This window comes from Chaetodon auriga, chromosome 21 (genome assembly GCF_051107435.1).
Source record: "Chaetodon auriga isolate fChaAug3 chromosome 21, fChaAug3.hap1, whole genome shotgun sequence".
Lineage (NCBI taxonomy): Eukaryota > Metazoa > Chordata > Actinopteri > Chaetodontiformes > Chaetodontidae > Chaetodon > Chaetodon auriga.
The window spans coordinates 9,833,823-9,857,909 of NC_135094.1; the positions used below are offsets into that span (position 1 = coordinate 9,833,823).

The following is a 24,087-nucleotide window of genomic DNA, read 5'->3' on the forward strand; positions in this document are numbered from 1 at the left end:
ATTGCATTATATTTCAGAGGATCGAGGGTTTAAGGCTTGAGATGCATTGAAAGATTAAAGATGACATTTACAGCTTTCAACTCTGGCGCAGATAACAGAACATTTCCTCGGTCTTTGGCATGCAGCTCCTATATATCCACAGTGCACTCTGCAGCTCCTTTGAATTGTGTTTTGCTGACACCTTGTGGACAAAACTTTGACATCTGTTCGTCTTTTCATTCAAATACAGCCAAAAATACAACATTTACCACAATAAATGGGTTTTATTCACGTGGCATCTCATTTTACCACTTCTGTAGATTGCACTATTCCTTTCAATTTGTCACATCTCTGGTTATTTCATGTCTACGCACTATCAGCTCCATGTAGATAGGTCGACTCGGGACATAGCCATTTTTTATGGGATACGTGGTGCAATGCGTCTGTATGGATTTTGACAACTCATAATTCTACACAGACTTATAGCCTACTTGAAGTTCAAACGATTTGCTTTACTTTACGATTTGATTTAATTTACACTATCTCACACTTGTCACTTGTAATTCATTCATTATTAATGTATACTGGATAGCTGATGTCTCATAATTTTGACATAGTCATATAATTAAAATATTATATTAATCATTCCTAGTTCTTAATTTACTATATTTATTTTTATAGAGGTAAACTTAATAGGTGGGCGACGTTTTGGATAATAGGCATGTTCTGTCTTTCCACCTGTAGGTGACACTGTTTAACTGTTTGACTTCTCAATGTTGTCATTCCAGAGTGTAAAAGTAGTTTTGTTAAGCCACCCACAACAAGACTGGAAATAAGTCATTGTACTTCTCAAAGTAAAAGCACAGTCCACCACACGGCTGCCTCCGGTGTTTGCTCTGCCCTTATTTTGAAATACGCCACCGGAAATAGCCTGGTGTGCTCTGTCTAGCCTGTGGGTGGTTGAGGTTGTGAGGTCCCGTGACAAATTTCATTGGAACTTTCTACGGCCAGGAAAGACTGATGTTTCCTGCTTCTCTCACTTGACATACGCTTGTGGGCAGCGAGAAAATACGCTTTAAGTTAGGGGGTTAGGGGCTTCTGTCCGAACCAAAATCGATAAAATGTTTAGCGTACTGACCATTTAAATGCTGTAGAGCGAAACATCCTCGCTGGACTTAAAAAAAAAATAGATGAACCCCGCGTCAAGGTATTGGAAGGTACGTGATGTTCATGTCAACGTTACCTCGCTTTCGCTAACGAAACGTTACCGTTGGCTAGCTGTTGGGTAATGTATCCCTAGCATAAGAAACACTAGCGTCAGTGTAAATATCAAAACGTTGTGTGTAGGTAATAGTAGAGGCATTGTTTATATTACATAACTTTAACTTTTTCTGTTCGAAGACAGCACTAAACTGAAGTTCAGCAGAGGCAGAGTGATTTAAACAAAGTTGAGTTAGCTACTTTGCTGTGTAGCACACGAGAATCTGAGATTCTGTGCAATTTTTGGCTTTTGTGTTTGAAGTTTGTATTACACACAGGAGCTCGTTAGGGCAAGTCAAACGTTTCATTGCGCGAGGACGTGCGTGTCAGTGTTGTGTGTGTGTGTGTGTGTGTGTGTGTGTGTGTGTGTGTGTGTGTGTGTTCAACTCCTCCCTCCTCAGCCTCATTTTTTACCTCCTCTCCTCGGCTGGAGAAGGTATGCCTTTTCCTGTAATACACGTGATCTGTGTGATTTAAAAGTTGTACCGGTGTAAGCACACACTCAGCCTCAGGTGAAAACCATTATGAGATCACCAAACTGCTCAGCCAAAATTAAATCGAGGTCGGCGAGGCCTTTTCAATGCCGTGTTCCAGGGACATGTTGTCCACCCCCATGTAATTGTTCTCTGAATGTAGAAAGTATGTGTCAGACCTCATAGGCTGTCAAAATGAATCCCCGCATTGGATGTTGATTCAGCTCTTATGTGGACGGTGACACACAACAAGTTGGATGATGTGTGTATGAATGTTTTTCCTCATGTAATGCTATTACAGAAAAACCCGCTTATCAGCAAATAGAGCAAATACAAATGTGTAGTGAGTAGGATACTTGTCTTGATAATCCATATATTATTTCTATGTGGATATCTACCAATGTTATGAGCTGAGGAGGTTCACAGCTTGATGTAACAGGTGGCTACTAAGAACATGTTTTGTAAAACAAGAGTTTTAAGTTGCGGAAAATGGCAGGATGGATTTAATAGGATTGCATATCACACTCTTTGGTAGCTGTACATCTGTGAGAACTGTGGTGTTGGAGTTTAAAAACACCAACCAAGAAGTCTTGTCCAGCTAGGCCATCTAACATTCTGTGATCTAATGTTGTCTTTTTGTCAGTGCACACACACTACAGGCTGATTCAGACCTGTTTGTAAAAGGAAGCCAGCACCACAGTTTGCAGACAGTGGATGTCTGTGAGTTGTCTGGACGGTAAGGTTAGGTTAGGAATTTGTCCAGATGCTGAGGTCGGTTGCACGCACCGGGGTTGACTGAGTTCATGCCCCTCACTCTTCTCCAGCTGCACTTCCTCAATCAGAGATCTGTCCCTGTTGCATCATAATGAGATGTGTCTAAACTAGAATAATGTCTGTGGTATTCAGTTTCATCCCGCACAAAACAGACATCATTTACTTTTCAGGTGTATTCGCCACAAATATTTTAAGTGACTTTGAACAGAGGTTAATAATTGAAATTATGTAAGATTAAAAGTCATGTTAAAGGTTAGAATTGAGAGCTCCTCTGAGATAGATTGTCTTCCTATTTCAGGTCTTTGTGTGGTCACCTGCGCTAACCGTTTCTGCTTGCACCAGTCTGCATTTCTGTTTATCAGAGGACACATGCCTGATTGAGCTTTCACATCTGATTTACCATTGCAGGGTCACTTCTGCCTTGTTTTCTGGCTAAAATTGCTTGTCACGCATGATACACAGCCACACACACACAGAAAAAAAATATGTTCAACATCCTCTTAGGATGTCCACAGGCAAGGATGTGCGCTTGAGCTAAGCAGGAAGAATGCTATTTTTGATCCCCCGTAGTACAGCGTATTTGTGTCTGTCAGCACAAGTTAATTCATGTTGTGGCATGAGTGCAGGGCATGCTGGGCTCAAACTGCAGCTAGGGAATGTGCTTAACATTAGTCTTAGCTCATTATGGCTCTCTACGTTTTGTTTTTAACCCTTATACCAAACTAGACAATGTCTGCTAGAGGGTGTGGTGACCTGCGGCTTTCCATATGAAGTAGTAGCATTGTCAGCTGAAAGTGTAAGTCGTGCTAGATGGCCATAGGTTACGTTTCCCTTGAACTAAACTATTTCTGGAATGTTAAAAAGCTGGTCCTAACCAGCTGACGTACAGAGTCATTTAACCATGAAAACATGCACAGATGTGAGGCAGCTCCGGGAAATAGCCAACCGTTTTCGTGTATACCAGCCACAGTTGCACAGACTTCACAAAACACAAGAAAGTCTGACTGCCTCCCACTAGAGTGTGTGGTAGAGGACATAAACCTGGTAGTTACAGCCAAAACTCGTCATCTGCATGTAGCTGGTGTTGATTTCTCACGGGGATGGTGTTTTTCAGATCCGGTTTCAACAAGAGCTGAAATTGTTACGTAAACAATGAGCCGATCGACAGAAAATTCATTAGCAGCTATTGTGATTGTATTCTGATTTATCGTTCTAAGTCATTTTTCAAGCATAATATCTAAAACCTCTCTGCTTTTAGCTTGTCAAATGTGCATTTCTTCGACTACATATGTTACCAATTAATTTAGAAAATACTCTATTAACTATTCCAATGAATAATAATAATAGTGACTTACAGCCATTGTTTTTATTAAGTAAGGACAGTTGTGACGGAGGAATATGTTAATACTGTTGCTGTCTTTGTGATTTGTCTTAATGAATGTGGGTGAAACTGAAACTGAAAGAAAGTTTAAAGTAAAAGAGAAAAGAGAGGGCAGTGATGAAGAGGGCACGAAGGTCCCTCTGATCGCACACATGCATTTTAAAGAGGGCCACTTTTTTGCTGTACCCTCACCCCAACGTGAGCAGAATGAGATATCCCTTCAGGATGCATTCAAGATCAATACGCAGACGGAGGAAGTTGACCCAAAGCAGGTTTTCCGTGTGTTGTAAACAAACGACAGTGAGAGTAACGACTGTTGTGGTTAGAGAGACAATAACTACTGAAAAACTAGGCTGATGTCACTAACATAAAACAACGGACAAGTCAGGGCAGCAGACAAAGAGCTTTGTTGTAGGAGAAATAGACGTTGCATAACTCATAGTGAGGGAAAAGAGATATGCCTCTCTGTGTGTGATTTAGTCAGATCAGACAGTGTTTAGTATTTACTCTATACATAATAGTTTTATGTCATCCGGTCAGCTGCATAGAGCAGATAACCTCTGTAACGGCTGATTGTAATTCACTTAGTAGGCTTTTTGCAATAATAGTCACAAATAATAATAACTTTCCTTCTTTGCCTTCAGGAAACTTAGGTCTTAACCTTTTGTGACTACAGATGTTAGGCGAAGGAGTCTATTACACTTCAGCACTGAGCTTTATTTCCCTCTTGAAATGTTGGGGAAGAACAACTCCGGGGGTCTTGCTCTTAACCTATTGTGTAACCGCTGCTTCAAAGACCCTTGCATGGTTATTTAAAAATACCTTTCTACTGACCGGAACAAGGGAGAATGTCACAGACCCAGCATGCGTAAGAGAGTAAGTGTGAGTGTGTCAGTATGTGTATGTGTATGTGAATGAGTGTGAGCTTGTAGGCGTTCACATGTTAGAGAGAGAGTGTGTGAGATGAATGCATGTTGAAGAGGCGACACAGATAGAGACTTGTAGTTCTCGTGTGAGGGGGATGGATGGCGCCATTAATAGCAAAGGAAAAGTCATTAACCAGTATACACGCTGTGGTGATATTTATCTATTATTGAAGTGTCAGATGAGGGTGAGGATGGGATATTCATGCTCAGAGGAAGGAGTGAGTTAACTGGCTGCTCAGGGGGAGGGGGCCCGCCTGCTGTCATGTTGCAGCTCACTGACCCTCCCGTTGTTGCCTGTGCATGCCACAATCTTCATCCTTCACAGCGGCTTCAAGACCAGCAAAGCTTTTAAGAGCAACAATGTTTTCTGCAAGTGCAGCTTCTTTGAATAGGTCCATTTGCATCCCAGAGAAAAAGGAAAGTGTTTTATTGACTTGAAAACCATACAAATAAAATTCCAAACCGTTAATGGCACTCTGCTGCATGCTAGATAACACTTATGTTCAAGTGGTCTCAGTTGGGGGCCCTAGCAAAGAGCTGTTTAACATTAACATTGGACTGAGTTGTTTTTTTTCCTTTTACAAGAACATAACTTTGAATAGGAACATTGGGGCCATTTCCTATAGCCATATGTGATACCTACAGGCAAGCAACTGGTGGCCAGGTGATCTTTTGTACACACTTGAGAAAAGCAGCCCCCATGTGACTAGCGAGAAAATAATCAAAGGATAGACTAATGGATGAGCTAATAGGGCTGTATTAAGAGCCAAACATCAAAGAAATACCTTACAAAACAGCACTGAGGAGTGGAATTGATGAATAAAAAGCAGCTCACAAACTTGTGGGCAGCATGACCACCGCAGGCTGCCGTGTGTATAGAGCAGAAGAAGAAGTCAGTTTCACTTCCTGAATAACAGAGAGGTCTCTTCTCTTTTCTCTTCTGCCACAGTGACCCAGGATGGGGATGGGCTAGTTGTATACTTGAATTCTTATCCCGAGGAGGACACATTACTTTCTGACCGTGCACCTTTGAATGCCAACAGCTTTGAAGATGGAGGAGCAACCCAGTCTCCCAAACGTCAGCATACCCTGCCACAACGAGCAGAGGGACAAGAAAAAGCGTTACACAGTGCGTGCAAGCATTCTGTTCTTTGTTCAATTAGCAGTGCTGAGGAGAATGAGTTCTGCAAATGTTTGTTTGTCAGGCATCAAGTGTCTATAAATGTTGTTGCTGTTAGTTTGGCATAAAACCATATTAGTTGACCATAAGAGCATTAGAGACTATGCCTTGTGTTTACGTGGACTCTCCTCGTCTTTTTTTCAGGTTTACAAAGTGATAGTCAATGTTGGACAACAGGAGTGGTTTGTCTTTAGGCGTTACGCAGAGTTTGACAAACTCTACAACACAGTGAGTGGAACAGCGTCATTTTGATGTTACACCTTGACATTACCATAATTCTGTTCACGAGTCTTTGATTCACTGGTTTTTGTGACACGCTGCTCACACTGACATTTGGAATAGTTATGCGCTTGTGACCATAGACGTTTCATAGTCCTTAACATAATTGTCTCTGTTGCTTTCATATCTTTTAATGCAGTTACGGAAACAGTTTCCGTCTATGAACTTGAAAATTCCTGCCAAGAGGATATTTGGGGACAATTTTGACCCTGGTAAGTGACTTATGACATGCACGTCAAGACAGAATCCCAGAACCTGATGTTAAAAGAATACATGCAGCTTTTTTGCTTGATCAGTTTGGTTTTGGCCCCATGTTTGATTGTATTTTTGTTTTTTGTTTTTTTGGGAATACATGCATCTGCTAATAGAGTTCATCAAGCAAAGAAGAGCAGGGTTGCATGAGTTCATCAAGCGAATCGTCTCACATCCTCAGCTTTGCAACCAGTAAGTGTTCTCAGTGCAATTATATTACATTACATTGCTGACTTTGTTAACATGAATGGCTTCAGTGATCTGAGTGCGAAAGTCTAATGAGATCAAATTTGTTTAGCCATGCTTCACATTTGGCATGAACTAGATTAAAACCGGTGGAGAAAGTTGTGTTTTGTCATGCTTGCTGATGATACTGTATTGCTTTTGTATGGGTCAGTACTGTCTCCTCACAGATAGCAGGTCCTCAGAGTTTGCATGTTAGCAAACTTGTATATTTGGTCAATTCTCCTGCTCCTGAGCTGGAGTTGGTCCCTAAGTGCCGCACAATGGCTGCCCACTGCTCCTTAGAGATGAATTAAAATGCAGAGAACAAATTTCGTTATGTTGTATGTAGTATGATTGTACATGACAATAAAGGAACTGCTAAACTAATAAACTGCTTTGGTTTCCTCTTTAAACTTTACAGCCCAGATGTGAGGACCTTTCTACTGATGGACAAGATGCAAAACTTTTCAGATGCCTCTGAGGATGAAGATGACAAAGTAAGTAACCCATCCACCAATTTTGATGGATCAGTTTCTGTTTTTCTCCATTCATATTACTGCTGACGGCATCTTTTCAGTTCATGTGCTGGACAGTCCAGATATAGGGGGAAGTTTGGTCCTTCACCACTGTTTTTGGGTCGTGCCGCAGAGATGACTCAGCTCTGTATCACAATGTGTAGTTTGTACTTGGAAACAATGGATAGAGTCTATCCAGACTCAAATTAAATGCAGATAGTAAACAGAATTACCTTATGTCAGTATTGTAGCACAGATAAAGGATGGTATTCTTGGTTCTTGTTCTTGGTAGTGAATCAGCGTTGAGCGTGTTAGTTGTAGCCTAAGTTGATGTCTAACCTAGATAATGTTTCATCTGCTGTTTTAACAGAACAACTCTACCTCCAGAAACATTAACCTGGGACCCTCTGGAAATCCACAGTATGTCCACTACTCAAACACTCTTTAAGAAAGTCTACACAAAGCAGGCTGCCATGCATTTTTAACCATGTCAGAGTTTGCAGGTGTGGAATCACATGCAGTACAACTTTACATCCGTGAAATTAACATGCTGCCGTTTTTATTTCAGCGCCAAGCCCACTGACTTCGACTTTTTAAAAGTCATAGGAAAGGGGAGTTTTGGGAAGGTACGTGACCAACACAACACTGGGAAAACATTTTCATTTCACTTTCTGTTCTCAGACTGAGAATTCTCACGGCTACAATGTTCGTTCATGGACCTGTTTTGATAAAGTTTTTGTCTTCAATGTAATCGTTTCATGACATAGAAAGCAATTTAAGAAATCAACAAGAATTATGTTACATCTGTCTTTTATACTGTGTTTAGAAACATCTTTCACTGCTTCTGTGCTGTTTTTCTGTTGCAGTAGCAACAAGTTTTAGTTCTGCATGTGTTGGCCTTTCCAAGTAGGAAGTGAGAATCAGATCTGGATGCACTCTGGTTTACACTGCTGATGCAACGGCAAACATGCTGTCTCGTTCTTGTGATACAGGTTTTCCTCGCAAAACGAAAACACGATGGAAAGTATTATGCAGTCAAAGTTTTACAGAAAAAGGTCATTCTCAACAGAAAAGAGGTAACTTCACGACGAAATATGACCCTGTCCATATTTCAGGTATGCATGTGTGAATTCTAATTCCTCTACTCACTCCTTCCAATCAGCAAAAACACATCATGGCAGAGCGCAACGTGCTGCTGAAGAACGTGAAACACCCTTTCCTGGTCGGGCTTCATTATTCCTTCCAGACTACAGACAAGTTATACTTCGTCTTGGATTTCGTCAATGGAGGAGAAGTGAGTCGTTTCAGTTTTGTGAATAATGCGCTCACACAGAAGTGAGTCACAAGGTCGAGAAAAGCTGAGAATGGCGGAGGCACAGAGAATATGCATCAAACAGCATTTAATGCCTCAGAGCAGCACCGTAGCTCGTTAACACACCTCCATGTGTGAAAGTCTTATTAGGGATCACAGCATTACTCAGAATGGCTACTGAGTGTGACTTCCTATTTATCTCCTTCATGTGTGATCTTTTTAAAGCTGCCATGTGTGACTGACTGTGTGAGAATGACTAACCACAATCTGGATCCAAGTACATCTGCCTCTAGCCCTTCAGGATAAGTTGACTGCAGAGACCATTACCTTGTAAATTCAGTCAGATCAACATTTACACTTTTCAGTCAAAGGCGTTGATTGGTTAGATTCAGAAAGTCATCGTTAGGTTAATTATTTGACTTTTGCTCTCACGGTGGAATGCTCTTACGGTACAGTCCTCATGTAATTCCCTCCCATAATCAGACGGAACATTTTCATTTCAGCTTTTCTTCCATCTTCAAAGAGAGCGCACCTTTCCAGAGCCCAGGGCAAAATTCTACATTGCTGAAATGGCGAGTGCACTGGGATATCTGCACTCTCTCAACATTGTTTACAGGTATGAAGGGGCTTTATTTCAGAGAACACATGCTTAGTATTAAGTTTATTAAATGCTCTTAAGGATCAAACTTAAATGTCTTGTCAGTTAACGTAACTCTAGAAAATGTACCAAAAAATGTAACTTACAATGTATAAAATTGAAGATGAATTGATATCAACGTGTATGTGACACACGTTGGCCCTCATGATGTGTCTTGGGGCCATAACTGCCAACACATGCCCTCAGGAACACGTAAAAATGTTGTTGATAAACACAGTTTGTTTGCGAATGATTGCATCCTGTTTTTATTTTTGTTTTACATGGCGTCCCAACCTTAATTGGGGTTATACTTACATTCATATATTTGTGTTACTTTTGTTCAGAGACTTGAAGCCAGAAAACATCCTCCTTGACCATGAAGTGAGTATTTCTGTTTTTTTAACCACACCATTGTGTAATTGATATATAATCACTATGACTGTGCGTACACTGAATATACCTTGATGGCGCAGCACCTCATTTTTCCAAGTTACATACTGTGTTGACGATGCAGCACCAACGTCATTCTGTTCCAGTCATATTTGTACCACCAGTGAGCAACAGTGTCATTTCCAGTTCCAGCTGGACAGAATGCATGTGATTGGATTAGGTTTTACAAATGATTTTCCTGCCTGGCCTTATTGAGAAAGTGAGGGGACGGTGAATGGGACTGACTGAGCTACACCGCAGCCAACATTCCTGGGCAACAATAGAATCCTCAGTCCCCGAGGATAATGAGCTGCTTGTGTGGCACATGTTGTCTAAAAACGTCCCTGTGTCCTCTCTTTAAAGGGGCATATCATTTTGACGGACTTTGGATTGTGCAAGGAGGGCATTTCCCAGACTGATACCACCTCTACATTCTGTGGAACACCTGAGGTATGACAGCATCGAGCTGGATGTTTACATGTCTAAATACTGACGAATTTGCGCCGGGATGTTCCAAAGAAGCCTCACCTTCAGTGTCAGAAAGTAATAATTATTAACAGAGTTTTTGGAGTAAAGTGTGGTTAATGATTTTACAAACATGAGTATATTAAATCTAGTGGCTACACGGCTGTATGTGTGTAAGTGACTCCTGGAGGAAAATAGGCTTTTATGAGCAGAAGTAGTGTTTGACATACATTCGGTTGGTGTATTTTAAGCAAATAGGAAAATGTCAATGTTAATGTTATGTTATTATGTTTGTGTGCTTCCTCTTACCAGTACTTAGCTCCAGAGGTCCTGAGGAAGCAGCCGTACGATAACACAGTCGACTGGTGGTGTCTGGGCTCAGTGCTGTATGAAATGCTCTTCGGCCTGGTGAGTTTTTGAATTGAGCCCACACATCATTTCTTTTTTAATTGCTTTTGCAAACAAAGCTTTTGAGCTTAAACATGATGTAGTGTCATCTCTAGTGCTAAATGTTAAAGCACCTCATCGTACTGTCACGCTCACTTAGAAGCCCGTACTTCTTTTTTCTTTCACATCCTAGCCGCCTTTCTACAGCAGGGACACTCACGAAATGTATGACAACATCCTCCACAAGCCGCTGGCGATGCGCCCTGGTGCGTCCAGCACAGCCTGGTCTCTCCTCCAGGGCCTGCTGGAGAAGGACGGCACACACAGACTGGGGTCTAGGGACGACTTTGTAAGTGAGATTAGTCAGTGCACTTGTCCAGACACTATGTACAGCAGAATTTATTTCTTGTGGGCTCCCTCTGGTGGCTGATGAATGTACATCATGTCACCCCTGCTAATGTATAACAGATGTACATTCACTGAGGACTTTTGCTTCATCAGCTATCTTTCTATAAATAGAACATCACATTGTTATGTTTTCTGCATTTTCAGAATGAGATCAGAGCACACAGCTTCTTCTCCTCCATCAACTGGGATGACCTTGTACAAAAGAAGATCGCTCCCCCATTCACACCCAGAGTGGTAAATATTAGTTTCTTGCCCAGTAGTAAAAGAATCAGAAGACTACAAATTTAGAGAAAGTTACATATTTTATTTGATCATATTTAAATGCGCTCTGTTCCTGGATTTAACAAAACTCATGTAATGTTTTGGAGCACTCTCTTTTTAGTCTTTTTATTTATTTTCCTGATTTTAACTAACTGTTAATGGCTGTTAATGACTGTTGACTGTATCCCTTTTAAAAGCACTTGTGTTGTAACTTTACTTTTTAAATTGTTTTTACAGAGCTCTTTGTGTGATATATCAAACTTCGATTCTGAGTTCACTGATGAGATGGTCCCCAACTCGGTCTGCTGGTCTCAAGAGCATTCTATAGTCAACGCCAGTGTGATGGAGGCTGACGATGCCTTTGTTGGCTTCTCTTACGCTCCACCTTCTGATGACTCTTTCCTATGAAACGTTCTCAATTAGGTCTTCAATTGCCTTAACCATCATAACTTCTTTTGACTAAAGGGAAGAATTTATACCATGGATGAACTTGTTCTATGAAGCCAAAGCAAGCAGCTGTAAAAAAAAAAAAAAAAACAGCACTTAAAGCAGATTTTGGTTGGAACATTGTGTGCCAGAAAAGTCTTTGTATTTTACCAATTTGTATTTATAGAAAATATATATATACAAATATATATATATATATCCATAACAGATTATATTTTTAAGAATAGGACATCCATCCTCTATTAATGTAATTTCTGGTGGTTTCTAAAATGAGCCTTTATAAAGCCTTAAATTTGTCCCTGATATGTAATCAATAACCAGTTTTCTGAGAAACTTGAACAATTCACTGGACTTTAAAAAAAAAAAAAAACACAATTTGACTGTCAGTTGCAAGTGTGTTTGTCCATGTAATTACTGTACAAATAAACTCATGTATCATATTCATTTTAACTAAGCTGGAAATAGGGATTACTTGAGAGACCACTGAATAAAGCATTTTGGTTTATAGGTCATATTTGTATTTGTTACCTTTCAGTTTGTCTTAGCGAATACTGAGTGAAATGTCTTGTTTTTTATTAGATTGTGTGTTTGTTTGTTTTTTTTTGCTATTCTTTGCCTTAACTCATATGCACAAATTAGAAACCCACAATGCATTGCTTCGCCTGGCAATTAAGTAGGCCTATACTCCTGCACAGTAATAAAAGATATGAAACAAAAGTACTCAGAGTGTCTGCGTATTTGATCATAATATTGTGTTTTGAAATATGTTACTGGTCAAATTATTACATTTAATCGCACCACATCCTGTTTTTTTTTTTTTGCTGCGCTGCTGATTGGCCACCATGGCAACGTCGTTGAAGCTAGCGCGCTAATTAATCGTCATGCTAGCGAAGTAGTAGCTTACCAATAAGTGAAAATGGCTGATAATTTATCGTTGAAAGAATCAGTTCTGGTCTATTTAGATATAAGTGGTGGCCTCCAGAAACTGGCTGAAGATTGCAAACCATTCAATGGTAACGTCCTGCCTTGTGGAAAATGATTTTAGCTCAAATTGTGCTATTTCACCTAGCTAGCCATGAAAGCTGCTCCATTACTGTTAAGCTAATGTAGCAACCTTGCTAACCTTTGCACCTTCTTTCCAGACCCCCAGCAGATTGAGGCGGTGTACAGGTTTTGCATCAGTGTGAATCCCTCTGATGTGATAGAGGTGGATCCTGTGTTGGGTGACTGTGTCCTTCGTGATCCGCTAAGAGCAACAGCTTTGTTTCAGTCTGTAAGTGAAAACTGTAAACCACCTTTAATGAACTGTGGATTCTCCTCTAAGGTTAAGCACGTTTGCCTAATTCCTCATTTAGGTTTGCTTCCTGGCCATAAAGACGCTTTCACTTGTTGAAAAAATACACACAGAGAGTCAGGTATGAATAAATTGTGTAGCTGCTCCTTCCTCTTTGTCACTGATAACACTGTGTGTGACAGTGTGTCATCTGATCTGTCCTTTTGAGGTGAATGTAGTTCTGAAGTTGACACACCTGCCTCCATTCCCTGAGTACACGTTGGACCTTTGTAGTTTTCCTCGTGGGTACGGTCCGCTGAGGCCTGTCTCCATGGAGGGCCTAGTCATTGCTATGACGAGGGTCACAAAATACACCCAGGGAGCCAGGTTCCTCTGCATTAGTGGTGACTGCCCCTGCTCTACAGGTACATCAGGGAAGACACATTGACATACGAAGACTTAAACCTGAATTGATTTGATATCCTGGATGCTGACTTCAGGGTTTCACCACGTTCGTGTCCACACACCCGGAGCCACAGAGTCAGCTACTGTGAGACACAACTTCAGCTGCATGATCTGCAGCTCCCCACTGAAAGAGGATGTGAAGTTTCGTGTGTTGGGAGGTGAGAGTGATGCCCAAATGTCAGGTGCCACTGGAGACATCTGAAATGGTCACTGGGCACAGGAGGTTAAAAGAAAACTATGCATTGTTGTAATCTGTACGTGTCTAAATGTGTCTTTGTGGAGACAGACAAACAGCTTGTGGAGCTGATCTATGTCAAAGCACTGGATGGTCTAAGTGTCCACCAGCAGAGCTCACTCAGGTGCCAGTCTGTCACCCTGTTTCTCAGAGGTAGGTCTACATCAGGCAAGTTAACACAGTGAATGGCATTATATAGTTCAGGCCCACTCTACAATTGTGTGATTGTGTCCCCTGTTGCATTGTCATCCACCCAACAAATTGACTGATGGATTAAATCTGTTTGCAAAATGCAAACACTTGTAGCAACAGAAAATGTTGGGAACAACAGTAGTAGCCAGTTCCATCAGAAAGAGGTGGGGGTAATGTGGCAGGTGAAGAAAAATGTGCACTATCACCAGGTATTATAGCACAACCAACAACGCTAACTGTAAAACACATATCAAAGGTTCACATCAGAGTAATACTAATCTTAAAACCAGTGCAACTTCTGTACCTCTGATCTGCTCTTTCAAACAGGATTTGAATTGTTCTGTCTTTGTTTGGCTTCTTCAGTTATCTTTTTAAACTGGAGCTGCAACAGCTGCAAAACACAAGAATGACTTATTTCCTTTACAAATTCTGAACAACAGAAAATCAGCTGATCTCGCTCTGGTGAAGTATGAACAGGCATCCCTGTCATATATGGTACAGTTTATGGAGACTAATGAAGAGTCAACCTTCTGCAAGCCTTCAGCATCCATGTCAGGATGCAGCCACTCTGCTGAAGTGTCCTTGACCATACCTGACTGGCTCCAGAAGACTCTGTTGCATAGCTGTGAAGCACTTTGCCTTTTCTGTTTGCATGTCATAGAACAAAATGAGTACTTCAGGCTCAGTTAGGTTTTTCAGGTCAAAAGGCTCAGCTTTCATCTGCAAATGAAATCCTCAGATACTGTACTGTAGATGAATATCCTCTAAATTGAAAAAAGGGTATAATTTGTTTGTAAAATCATATTCTCATCCATTATATTCACTCCCAGTCTTGAATAATGTGGTTGTAATAGCTTATATTTACACACAGTCAGATGTATTGAGGTTTGCCATTAATTTTCTCTGGCTTTCTAAATGAGGCTCACCTTGTAACACAAACTTAGTCGGGGAGAGTTCAAATAAATAGATTTTCATGCAGCCAGCCGCACTCAGTGCCTCATGGTGGGATATTAAGTGTTTCTGTCCCCTCTAATAACATTGTCCAGCCAGTACCCCTGAGAGCTTAGCAAATCTCAGCTCCAGGATTAACATATTCTGTTGACCCAGTCCTGTGGAGGAATTCAATACACTGGGTTCCCGTTACTAAACATATATGTTAATAAGTGCAAGGAACACTCATTAGCTGGCTGTGCAATTCGCACACAGAGACATCTTTGTTCTGAAGGCCTCACTCTGTGTTTCTCTTGGCAGTGGGTTTGTAGGTGGCATGCGTGTTTCTTCAACAATCCCCAGGCAGCACAGAACAACCCCTTTGAGTGTTATTGCTTTGTTTCCCCTTTTCACACAGATGAGCTGTGTAACTCAATGAGAATCGGTCGACTCTACAGGGTGTTAGGCATTCCTGCGTATGTGCATCAGTGGCCCAGCATTACCTGGAGTGTAGAGGCAAATAACGTCCAACCGTGGGAGCCAGAGTGTAAGGCAGAAAATGATCTCATGTTCAAGCATGCTCCAGATTTACAGACATACATCTTAACAAATCTTTGTATATTCTGATTCATCTGAGCAATTTTACATGCAGCATTGTGCATTGTTACCATTTTGAAATGTCTACCACGTCTCATAACTCTGCCTACAGATCCCCGTAAAGTCAGTGCCAGCTTCCAGGAGCTGCTGAAGGCCACAGCTGCTTCTCCGTGGAGGTTCCCTGCAGTTGTGGCTCAGTGCTTTGGGTTGGACGTGGCTCCTCCAGGCCTCTACAACACCTTAAAACTGGGCTTGTTGCTCAGCTTGGTGCAGACTAGACTAGATGCAAATGACACATTTCACAACTTGGATCTCCTAGTTGTCACCACTGACTCTCTCATAGCAGACAGGTAAGGGTCTGAATGAGCCAACTTTGCACATCCTAAGTGGACGCACTGCACATGAAACCTTAGATTATAATGCTCATTGTCACCCATTTTTCTGTGTTTGTGCCAGACTAATGATGCACAGCCTGAGCTTGGCGTGTCGTGGGGTCAGGCATCAGGCCTCAGGAGAGATGTTTGCATCTCTGTCCCGGGACGAACATGGAGCAGGGACTGCTAACATCCATGCTGGCTCTGCTCTGCTTGCCACTGGTGGTATATGCATGTTTGGAGATCTGGGCTGTTACAAAAACGACAGGTTGGATGCCATGCAGTCAGGTAGAGGACAATTAAATAAGTTACGGCATTAATCATAAGGATTACTGATCATTTCGGCTTTACATAAGAAGCCAGTCGTACCTTGATGTCCTTCTGAATTTTTCTCAGTTCTGGAGAGCTGCGCAGTGTCTGTGTTCATCCCAGGGAAGAAGTATGGTGAAGATGCTGACCAGCAGCTTTCCTTCCCAGTCCAGTGCAGCTTCTGGGCCCTCACGGACGCCTCTCAACGGTCTGGGAGGGCAGACTGTGCCTTACTGGGAACGGCAGTGGGTTCAATCACAACATGTCGTATGACCTATGTATAGCTCACTTAAAACACAGTCTGAATGTGCACTAGCAGATCTGCTTTGAGATGTTACTTTTGAAAATGATAGTGAGTCTTGGTACAGTACACTGAGTTCAGGAAATGTCACATTTCATTCAACTCAGATGTTGTGTGTAGATAGTACAGACAAAACAGGAAATTGAGACAATTTGCTTGTCTTGAAGGAAGTGCCCTGCCCGGACAACATTACCTCATAGCAGAACCCTTGAGGAATATCAATGCTTTGTTTTGTTTTTTTTCTTTAGCAGGGGAACGGTTGGAAATAAATTGTATAACCAGTTAAATAGAAGTCTCAGCGAGGCAGTTTATCTCTGCAGGATAACACTTTGAAAACAGCATGTTTCTGATGCCCAGTCTCCTCTTCATGTGCAGGAAATGGGTGCTGTACCAGTGCAGCTGGTCGACGCCTTCGGCCTGGTGATTCAGTGTAGGGACATGGTGGGAGAGCATGCCCTGCTCGCCCAGACTGTCCACACCCTCCAGCAGGCAGTACAGCCTGGAAAACTCCCCTGCTCATCCAGCTGGGAGTTTTCTACTCAAGACTACAAGGAGGTTAACAAACATGTTCTGTTCCAGATTCTTCTGCATTGCTTTTTCATTAACATACACTGCCTTGATTTTAGTGTGTATACATGGGCCTTAAACTGCAATTTAATTCTGTGCTGTCCAGCTGGTAGCTCATGCACAGAGCCTGCAAGTGGAGCTTAGCCCTGGAGCAGAGAAAATAATCCACGGTTACTACATGGCCAGCCGTAGAGTTCGAACACACAGTCCGGGTGTCAAAATGTCTGTGGCCTCTGTCAAACTACTGTAAGTACTCTGCTACAAAAACTGAATGAGTAATTTCTTTTTTTTTAACCTTCCACCTTCACTTTCTGCGTCTGGACCAGACCGTATGTAAACATGATGAGTCACTGTCCAGTGTAATGTCACTGTCTTCCACTAGGTGGAGAACTCTCATCCAAACCACACTCACATGACTATTTTTCATTAGGTCATGACAAATGTTTACAAATCTTTTTCACTGTGGTGACACGTTTTATGTGGAACTAAACTGTGAAAATAAATCTGGTTTTCACTGCAAGACTAAAATGTCACATTATGTTTTTAATCTCAAAACATTTACATCGGCCTGTGGCAGTTTGAGCACTGTCAATTATCTGCTGCCATTTTACGTTTTAACAATTTACAGGTTACTTTTCATTAATCACATAAAAAAAACTACTCATGCAAACATTCACTTATGGTTTTTTTTGTGTGTTTTTCTGTCAAAGGATGTCTTTGGCTGAGGCCCACTGCAAATTATGTCTCAGAACACAAGTACTGGAGGAAGATGCTGTGATCGCTGTGCTCCTCTGTGAAAACTCTGTCACTCTCAAGCATGGTAGTTTAATTCAATCATGACTCCTTTTTTCTGATATTAAGAAGTACAAATACAGTACTTTATGTTACATGTTACTTATTTAATAAGCATTATGAGAGCTCTATGTAGGCTAACAGTTTCATAAGGGTAATTCAAGGGATGCCTTTCTTCAGGGGCCTCTGCTCTCGTTATTCCGCCGGATGCAGTGTTTCCTTGTGACGTGGGAGATGTGGACGGTTTGCACAGGAGAGACGTGACCCTGGACAGGCTGCACCAGAATATCCTACACTTCATCTACGCCTACGCCCCGGGCGCAGACACATACATCACAGAGGAGTAAGACCTCTCTAAAGGCTGAAAGACACAGGTAGGCAGCACAAAACCACGCTTATCACACAATTAATGGATGACCGTGACTGTTGCTTATTTCATTCCTTTATGATTGTAGACTCATCGAATCAATGCAGGCATACAAAAAACACCGTGATTTTAATGCAGCAGTGACATGAAGAGTACATGTTTAGAAGGAAAACATCTGAAATATAACAGAAAAAAAATGTGCAGCCCAATAAAACAATTATCAAAAGGTCCAGTCGGGCAACTTTAGACCTCCTCCGAATGACAATCCATCAGCTCCAGCAACACTGGAAAACATGAAAAACACATTCAAACATGACAAGACTGGAGGAGGACAAACCTTTATTAAAAAGTAATATAATAGCTGACAGTGCCCATATTTAAATTTGTAGGATGACATGTAAACTGCTAAAATTCAACAATGTGACGTTTGTTGACAGGCTGGGTTCAGTTCTTACCTTTCAAATGAGGCTTCGCCACAGGCACTCTGATCAGTCAGCTGGCTCTGTAACACTGTCAATAAACAGGTATATAATCAGTTTTGAGTGGGGGGAAAAAAGTGATTTGTATGGCTTTACAGCTTCGTCTTTTAGTTCAGTTAGTCACATTCTCAGCAGCCCATTTTGGTCTGATGGGTAAACGGCGAAAAGGTGAACTCATCATTACTTCTTTCAATCAGGACATAAAGCAAACGAGCCAGTCTTGATAAGTTGGGACACAAATGGCAAATAAAGCAGTTCAGTATGGCCTTGACTTACCACAGATGAGATGGAAGCAAATACAAAGTGTGTTTGTGTTCCTCCGCTGCTCAAACTGCTCACCTGTAAGGTAACATGAAGAGCTTACGTGTTAAAACTCCATCAATCGATCGGATGCTTCTTGTCTACACGTGACACATTTGCCTTGGTAACTGCTTCAACTCCAAATCCTTGGGACAATAGTGCAGGTTTGCAGCTGGTAATTCAGTTGACACAATTCTCACCACTCTGGTGTCTGATGGGTAAACGGCGAAAATGTGAATTCATCACTATTCCAGCTGCAAGAGCTGCCAATTGCCCAGGACTTAGAAAATGATCCAAGACTTAGCAAATAAGGCATTTCTGACCTCTATGCGCTACAGATGGGAAATGATTATTCTGCAATGACTCGCTCTCACCACCTCCTGTATCTGGTGGGTAAACTGAAAATACGGCCGTGTTGTTACAGCAACATAAATGTACCATAGAGCAAAAAGAAAACTCACCTCCTGATCAGCCAAGGAGACAAAGGGTCACATCTGGTGCATCTCCTGACCGCAGCCTGATATCTGGAGCAGCTGAATGAGAACAGAAATGAGGTGAACTTTCTAAAAATATGTATACACACACATCTAATTCATCATTTTGTAAAAACCAGGTCTGACTGGTCTTATTCCACTGGTGATTCAGTTAGTCACAGTTTCACCACCTTAGTGTCTGATGGGTAAACGGCAAAAATGTGAAGTCATCACTTTTCCAGCAGCAGGACTGTCCTCTATCCTAAAGTACGGCACACAAAGATGTCAAAGGCTCACCTCAAGGTCCGCGTGGTGAAAGCCAACATTTGGCCAGCTGTTGTGTGCAGTGGTGACCTGACATCTGAAATTAAGAATACACAGATTCCACTTGATCATTATTTGAAACCCACTTCATTATGTGACCAATTCTGCAGTTTTGCTTCATTGCCAATGTAAAAACTGAATCTTACCTTACCAGATGTACCAATCACAGATCCAGTTTTCCATCTTCATCTGTACATCTATTAAAAAAAAAAAACATTTACTTTAGCTTTAATTCATACTCAATACTTTAAACTGCAATATTCTCCCACGAGACCTGTACAAGTCTGTCACAGTGACTTTACAAATAATGCCCCTCAGGAGTGACCTATTGATTTCCAGCTTGCATGAATAAGATGTACTGAAGAAATAGCCAATATGGTGCGGACAGATGACTGATCACCCGAAGGTCAAAGGGGACACTGTAACGCAGCTTGGGAGCATGGCTAACGTCGCACGTTTGAGTACGGGTTCAACAGCAGGTCACGACCTCTGCCATGACCTTACGTCCTCAGAGGGAGCCATGATGACTTTCCCCGGTGAAATTACGGGAGGGGGCTATTCCCTGACCAGCAGCTCTTCTGCTGACCCCAGGCCACAACCAGATCTGGACAGGGCTGCAAGAAGCTGAATGTCACACAGGGCGTTTTCCCCCCTTTGAGCTGTCTAAAACAGTGATTTATTACATGGGTTCATGGATGAGACCTGTCTATCGCGAGACTCGAGACCTGGAAGTTACATTGCATTTGTAACGCTGGATTAAAGTCACGTGGTGGACATTTTAATTGCAGCAGAATTTGCCCGCACCCGGGCTACAGGATTAGCTTTGCCTAATGAAACACGATCAACATATGTGAGAATAAATGATAAGAATGGCAAAACCTGAGTTAAATCCACAAACAAATGTGCGTTTACGCAGCACTTGCAGTAATTTAGGATGTCCACGTGCGTTGTATGAAACGTCATAATAACGTATAATATGCGTTTAACATCGCATAACTGTATCTTAAGAGTTTGGTTTGGGCCGTGATGAACACTCCTCCAGATCAAGTGTTAAACTGCGCTCTTTTCTCCCACGTGGCGCAGACACGCGCTAGCTAGCTAGCTGCTAGCTAACGAGCAACGCCGGCGTTAAAAGAATCCGCGTGGAAACACGTCCGCGACGCGCAAAGAGCACATCTGTGGCAACGCATTAAGACATTTAAACATTGCTTACCTTCGTGCTGAAGATTAAACGTGAAGCAGTCTTCTTGGCGTTCAGACATGATGAGGAGCGGGAGTGTTCGGCGTTCATGGCTGAGTCTCCGGGACAAGAGGAGGGATTTCCGGGTCCGACCTGCCGTCACTGCGCCCCGAAGCTGCGCACTGCAGCCCACGAAGCGCTCAGCTGCCCACTGATTATATTGTCAGCTCCAACCACATCCGATTTCGTTGAAACTTATATTTAAAATAAAAATACATTCTCTACATTTCATTACACAAAGGCAGCAGGTCTGTTATGGCAATTAACACGATTTCTTTAGGTCACTGCAGATAAATCAGTCCTTACACTTAATAACTTGTAAGCTCCCTCATATCCTCTAACTTATAGAATAAAGATGTTGTGATATGCTCATGCATTTATCAGTATTTTAGGACGTGATATCATGTAGTCGAATCAATTAGTCTTACAAAGTTAAGCATATAAAGACGTTTTCTAACATTATCGTATCAACTTTGGTTCCTCTCAAATATAAATTGTTAAACTGGTAAATGTGAAGAAGCGAATATGCTTAACATTAACGCCTTCAGTCTGAGTTTATTATCCGTCTTTCTAAATCAGCCTAAAGGCCGGGTGTTGTGCCCTATTAAAATCACATTCTGTATTTACGGACAAATAAATAACCAGAGATGTATTTGGTTGATTTAATTGATTGTCACAGAAGTAAAGCGACTGTCCGATAATCACACCAGTCTTAGATGGCCAGAAAATACCGTCAGGGTTGAATAATAATAATAATAATAATAATAATAATAATAATAACAGATACCATTATCAAATCTAAATGAATCTTTTCAGTTATTATATGTTTTTTGTTTTATTAATTAAGTCATTAAAATCAGGCCACTTTCATGTATTTTCTATTATGATCTCTTACAATAACCTTCGCAGACTCGTCTTCTTTCACTGAACTCATTTATTCACAAACACATTTACAACCATGCATGTAAAAGTAAGAAGGAACATGAGATGAAGAGCCTCCATTGTTGACTCTCTGACAGACCACTTCACATGACAGATGTTAAGTTATTCACACATGCATTTAGTGCAAATGTCTCAACTGAAAGTGCACACCTCGAGCATGACGGGCTCATTAGCCCATGGAATTTCTACAAATATCAGACCTGGGACATGTATGGAGCTGCTCAACGCAGGCCAAAATAACAACAGAGCAAATGTGTGCTTTCTCAAGATTTATACAATAAAATTCACGTAATATATTAATTTACAATGTCTTCCTGTTGGTCGGCCAATTGTTCTGCGATCCTAAGCCGTGTGCTGCTGCCACAGTGAACAGCACGAGCTCATGCAAATGTGAAATCGTTTCATACAAATGATTTAAGCGTGTTACTGGGATGTGGACGACGATGGGCCTTGATTCTCTGACTCCGAAGGATTTGTGGGGTTGAGGAACTGTCCGCTTGCTCCGACGTACAGTCTGGACCGCATAGGCCATTTCTGCAAAGACATTTGATTTGTTAGTGAATCAGCCTCCGAAATCTGTCCAAGGGAGGATGAAGCACGCTTTGGAAATTTGTTATATCACCAACTGATCACTCTTGAGCTCTTTTAGATTGTGGATGTACGTAGTGATAATTTTCGTTCAGAAATTCATAATGAAAAACCAATTTCACAATAAAACACTGAAACGCATTTGACAGATTAACATCTAACATGCCTATATTATTATTATTATTATTATTATTATTATTATTATTATTATTATTATTATTATTATTATTATTATCAGGACTGACCTTCACTGGGTGCAGGTATCCTTCACCTTTCAGAGAGTGTAACGCCTCCGCTTGTTTTGTGCTCTCTCCCTCCTCCGCGCCTTCCTCTTGCAGTGTTCGAGTCAAATGGGCAATATAGGTGGTGGCCAGTATCAACACGTCGAGTTTGGACAGCTTGGTGTCCGGCGGCACGGACGGCAAAGTCCTTTGTAGCTCCAGGAACGCGGTTCTCAGCGTTTGCACCCGGCTCCTCTCCCGCGCAGCGTTCGCCGCTGCCGGGCGTCCCCTGCCGCCGAGCCCGCCGGTCTGGAGCACCCTGGGCCGCTGGAGCTCCCGGCGACGACCGTCCGGACTGGGACTGGAGCTCGGACTGGATGCGGGGCTGTCATCCACCACCACTCCGGAGCAATTACCGCTGTCCATTGAGAGCGTCTGTCTTCCAACCATCGGGACGCACTTACAGACCTGAAGAATTAGATCACATGGATAAAATCACTTTCAGTGATTTTACCTGGCCGTTATATTCCACCTTGTATTGAGCTTAAGTTATGATTGACAAGACTATTTTATAGACAACTTCGGAATTATTTATTGAAGTCTACATGCCTCTGTTCTGCTCTAACTTTCATTTTAATTTCTGTAATAATTTATTGCCTTTGCATTCATTCATTAAATCATAACCTAAGCTGTCCAGTCTGCACTCCATTTTTGAAAATGTCTGCTGTCAAACTACATGGTGCTACATATCAAACACACAACTCATTCCAGCTCATCCACTAATAAACAAAAAAACTTTTTAAAAAGCCAAATGACAGAACAGACAGTTGCGCATAGTTGTACTTAAAAACAGCTGATTTCTCAGCGTCATGTCAAAAGAGCCTGCAGCACAAATGAAGTTCCTGCCAGCAATAACACCAGATGAGAGCCGTTTCTGGCTGGCGCTTTGATATGGAGTTTACCTCTGGTTTCTCTCAAAGCCGCTGTCTTGAAAAGCGACATGAAGGCGATCCAAAGAGGGGCTTCGACAGAAAAGAGAATTTGCTCTTCGGTGCAGCAGAGTCCCAGTCCACGTCCAGCTTATCCTTATAAAGTGGTGCGTCTGCAGCGGTCCACGCGCGCTCATCCAACGCTTCACCTGTGTGCGTAAAAGTCTCAGGAGCCTTTAATTTATTGGATACACAAAGCGGCGGACAAGTATTTCACTCCGACGTAATTAATCACTCGCCCATAACACTCCCTCGCAGAGCAGAAGGCTGTTCTTTGCCTTTCCTAACTTATTTCTGTCTGAGGGGCAGCAGAGGCTCGTTTTCAACGCCAGAGGCAGGACTTCTCTTTTCCTTTAACTCTGATATGTGGTAGGCCATAACCCAATCTAATTGGCTGCGAACCTGACACTGTATTTTCTTTATAAGCCTATCAAAAAAAAAAAAAAAAAAAAGTGGCGAAGGGAGGAAAGTTAGTCGGAATTACCTCAAAAAATGTGCTCGTCATGGTCAGAAATGAGAGTTAGTCTTTCAAAACGCTC

At 41.8% G+C, this 24,087-nt stretch overlaps 3 protein-coding genes and 1 long non-coding RNA gene across 5 annotated transcripts; 2 read left to right on the forward strand and 2 right to left on the reverse strand.

The window, feature by feature from the left end:
* Positions 1–1,062: 1,062 nt before the first annotated feature.
* sgk3 (serum/glucocorticoid regulated kinase family member 3) lies at positions 1,063–11,703 on the forward strand. The gene is made up of 17 exons (XM_076721463.1): positions 1,063–1,196; positions 5,743–5,922; positions 6,118–6,201; positions 6,392–6,464; positions 6,621–6,696; positions 7,151–7,226; positions 7,615–7,664; positions 7,813–7,870; positions 8,237–8,320; positions 8,407–8,538; positions 9,060–9,172; positions 9,538–9,574; positions 9,986–10,072; positions 10,400–10,495; positions 10,668–10,823; positions 11,027–11,116; positions 11,381–11,703. The coding sequence occupies exons 2-17, from the start codon at positions 5,827–5,829 to the stop codon at positions 11,549–11,551; spliced, it is 1,479 nt and encodes a 492-aa protein (XP_076577578.1). The 5' UTR covers positions 1,063–1,196; positions 5,743–5,826; the 3' UTR covers positions 11,552–11,703.
* An 803-nt stretch (positions 11,704–12,506) lies between these two features.
* On the forward strand, positions 12,507–22,744 carry mcmdc2 (minichromosome maintenance domain containing 2). The gene is made up of 15 exons (XM_076761563.1): positions 12,507–12,603; positions 12,733–12,863; positions 12,946–13,005; positions 13,093–13,288; positions 13,364–13,486; positions 13,615–13,716; positions 15,104–15,232; positions 15,395–15,632; positions 15,739–15,944; positions 16,053–16,210; positions 16,642–16,821; positions 16,940–17,079; positions 17,544–17,653; positions 17,806–17,999; positions 22,677–22,744. Exons 1-14 carry the CDS (start codon positions 12,507–12,509, stop codon positions 17,970–17,972), a joined length of 2,037 nt encoding a protein of 678 aa, XP_076617678.1. The 3' UTR covers positions 17,973–17,999; positions 22,677–22,744.
* Positions 17,873–20,933, reverse strand: LOC143339991 (uncharacterized). Of its 2 annotated transcripts, none has more exons than XR_013079386.1 (7): positions 20,782–20,933; positions 19,715–19,765; positions 19,542–19,605; positions 19,233–19,295; positions 18,748–18,810; positions 18,448–18,502; positions 17,873–18,276 (listed from the first exon to the last, which is right to left on the reverse strand). It is a non-coding gene; the product is annotated as an uncharacterized LOC143339991 (long non-coding RNA). The 2 variants fall into 2 exon arrangements; XR_013079385.1 differs by having other exon boundaries at positions 17,879–18,276; positions 19,233–19,304; positions 20,782–20,927.
* tcf24 (transcription factor 24) lies at positions 21,872–23,644 on the reverse strand. Its single transcript, XM_076761564.1, has 3 exons — positions 23,522–23,644; positions 22,584–23,027; positions 21,872–22,284 (listed from the first exon to the last, which is right to left on the reverse strand). The coding sequence occupies exons 2-3, from the start codon at positions 23,007–23,009 to the stop codon at positions 22,174–22,176; spliced, it is 537 nt and encodes a 178-aa protein (XP_076617679.1). The 5' UTR covers positions 23,010–23,027; positions 23,522–23,644; the 3' UTR covers positions 21,872–22,173.
* Between the last annotated feature and the right edge of the window lie 443 nt (positions 23,645–24,087).

Bases quoted from the DNA above. Each gene is read 5' to 3' on its own strand.
- sgk3 (XM_076721463.1), top strand. From the start codon at position 5,827: ATGCCAACAGCTTTGAAGATGGAGGAGCAACCCAGTCTCCCAAACGTC. The intron at 7,665-7,812 runs GTATGTCCACTA...TTTTTATTTCAG, and splicing joins GGACCCTCTGGAAATCCACA to CGCCAAGCCCACTGACTTCG. The intron at 8,321-8,406 runs GTAACTTCACGA...CCTTCCAATCAG, and splicing joins TCATTCTCAACAGAAAAGAG to CAAAAACACATCATGGCAGA.
- mcmdc2 (XM_076761563.1), top strand. From the start codon at position 12,507: ATGGCTGATAATTTATCGTTGAAAGAATCAGTTCTGGTCTATTTAGAT. The intron at 12,864-12,945 runs GTAAGTGAAAAC...TTCCTCATTTAG, and splicing joins CAACAGCTTTGTTTCAGTCT to GTTTGCTTCCTGGCCATAAA. The intron at 16,211-16,641 runs GTGGGTTCAATC...CTTCATGTGCAG, and splicing joins GTGCCTTACTGGGAACGGCA to GAAATGGGTGCTGTACCAGT.
- tcf24 (XM_076761564.1), bottom strand. From the start codon at position 23,009: ATGGTTGGAAGACAGACGCTCTCAATGGACAGCGGTAATTGCTCCGGA. The intron at 22,285-22,583 runs GTCAGTCCTGAT...ATGTCTTTGCAG, and splicing joins GATACCTGCACCCAGTGAAG to AAATGGCCTATGCGGTCCAG.